At 40.2% G+C, this 2,525-nt stretch overlaps 1 protein-coding gene across 1 annotated transcript in view; it reads left to right on the plus strand.

Moving 5' to 3' along the window:
* Positions 1–1,054: 1,054 nt before the first annotated feature.
* Positions 1,055–2,525, plus strand: part of LOC115023942 (dynactin subunit 6-like) — a 3,367-nt gene continuing 1,896 nt past the window's right edge. The window contains exon 1 of the mRNA XM_029455310.1: positions 1,055–1,187. Coding sequence (XP_029311170.1) covers positions 1,055–1,187 — 133 coding nt within the window. The remainder of the gene's footprint in view (positions 1,188–2,525) is intronic.

Here is a 2,525-nt window from a genome sequence, read left to right on the forward strand (position 1 = left end):
GGGCAGTATGAAGTGTGAGGGCAGTATGAAGTGTGAGGGCAGTATGAAGTGTGAGGGCAGTATGAAGTGTGAGGGCAGTATGAGATGTGAGGGCAGTATGAAGTGTGAGGGCAGTATTCATGGTGAGGGCAGTATGAAGTGTGAGGGCAGTATGAAGTGTGAGGGCAGTATGCATGGTGAGGGCAGTATGAATGGTGAAGGGCAGTATGAAGTTTGAGGGCAGTATGAATGGTGAGGGCAGTATGAAGTGTGAGGGCAGTATGAAGTGTGAGGGCAGTATGAATGGTAAAGGGCAGTATGAAGTGTGAGGGCAGTATGAATGGTGAGGACAGTATGAATGGTGAGGGCAGTATGAAGTGTGAGGGCAGTATGTATGGTGAGGGCAGTAAGAATGGTGAGGGCAGTATGAAGTGTGAGGGCAGTATGAATGGTGAGGGCAGTATAAAGTGTGAGGGCAGTATGCATGGTGAGGGCAGTATGAAGTTTGAGGGCAGTATGCATGGTGAGGGCAGTATAAAGTTTGAGGGCAGTATGAACGGTGAGGGCAGTATGAAGTGTGAGGGCAGTATGCATGGTGAGGGCAGTGTGAATGGTGAGGGCAGTATGAAGTGTTAGGGCAGTATGAAGTGTTAGGGCAGTATGAATGGTGAGGGCAGTATGCATGGTGAGGGCAGTATGAAGTGTGAGGGCAGTATGAGATGTGAGGGCAGTATGAAGTGTGAGGGCAGTATGAAGTGTGAGGGCAGTATTCATGGTGAGGGCAGTATGAAGTGTGAGGGCAGTATGAGATGTGAGGGCAGTATGAATGGTGATGGCAGTATGAAGTGTGAGGGCAGTATGAAGTGTGAGGGCAGTATGAAGTGTGAGGGCAGTATGAGATGTGAGGGCAGTATGAATGGTGAGGGCAGTATGAATGGTGAGGGGAGTATGAAGTGTGAGGGCAGTATTCATGGTGAGGGCAGTATGAAGTGTGAGGGCAGTATGAAGTGTGAGGGCAGTATGCATGGTGAGGGCAGTATGAATGGTGAAGGGCAGTATGAAGTTTGAGGGCAGTATGAATGGTGAGGGCAGTATGAAGTGTGAGGGCAGTATGAAGTGTGAGGGCAGTATGAATGGCGAGGGCAGTATGAATGGTGAGAGCAGTATGAAGTGTGAGGGCAGTATGAATGGTGAGGGCACTACGAATGGTGAGGGCAGTATGAAGTGTGAGGGCAGTATTACATATTTCTTAGTTCTATTTGTCCATATGTATTGGTGTATATTGTAGTTTAATGCACATATTATTTTTCTTATAATTTCTCAATGTTTATATATATATTATTATATGTATAGCATCTATAACGTAACCCAATTTCTCCATGTTCAATAAAGTATTTCTGTTTGTGTAATGTCTTTGCATACTTCTTTAATAAAGACTAGAATTAACTTATGTGCAGTGTTAGGGTTATGAGCTGATTATTAATCAGATGTTGGCTTTGTGGAATCATGTTCTATGTTTTATTGAAGCTATAGATACTGTACATATCAGGTGTAATTATTTGGAAATATCTTAAGGATTTAATTCTGATAACAGCTTGACTAAAATAGGATTCATAGCTCACACTTTGTTGTTGTTGTTGTTGTTGATTGACAAATAAATGATGTAGTTGCCTTTGTTTTGTATTAGTTTATACAATCCAAACAGGTGCAGGTAGTTTACAGGTGCAGTGCAAAGAAAACATCGGAGGAATGTGACCAAGATGTTTTTTTTAACTAGGGTATACTAACTTACTGGCCCACAGAAACTACCTTCTTCATCTGCAGTGGCCACTGTGAAAGTGGAATGCAGCAGTGCGACATCACAACACAAAAGAAGGGAGTATACGATGACATTGAGCCAAGAAAGTGTCAGCATAATAAAAGCCTTTCTAAAGTTTCCTTTGACGTTGTTTTTGGCTACGATTTGTGAAATGCGTATCATCTCTGAGTCATGTCATGTCAATTATAAAGCTCTCATTATATAAAGACCTTATAAACGAGCAATGCCACATAAGCGGTCAGAGATGTGAAATGGATTACATGAATAACAAATGAAATAGAGCAAAAACTAAAAGGAAAACTACACTACATCAAAGAAGGGACTTATTTCATCTAAGAAGTAGCTATTTCTTCTTCTAATTTGGGTAAGTAAATCTTTAAATCTATATGTAAACATTTGTACAATGTACACTTTAAATGGGTGTAAAAATACCTGAATAAATTAGATGTTTTTATACTGGGTACAAAGGAGGTGAGTGAATGCTATGTGTGAATCAAAATCTTGTTTACTTGTACGTTATTCATTATTAAAGAAATATTTCATTATACACTTTTAAAAATATCTTTATTATTACTATAATTTTACTATAGCATATCATTATATATTTTGTACACATAGTTGAATACAATGGAATAAAAAGGTGAGTTTGTATTGATTCTTGTATTCTAAGTCTCTCCATAGGGAGATTGTAGGTCAGGGTCAGCAGCTGTAGCCAGTCGTAAGAATT

Source organism: Cottoperca gobio, chromosome 18, assembly GCF_900634415.1.
Source record: "Cottoperca gobio chromosome 18, fCotGob3.1, whole genome shotgun sequence".
NCBI classification, from domain to species: Eukaryota; Metazoa; Chordata; class Actinopteri; order Perciformes; family Bovichtidae; genus Cottoperca; species Cottoperca gobio.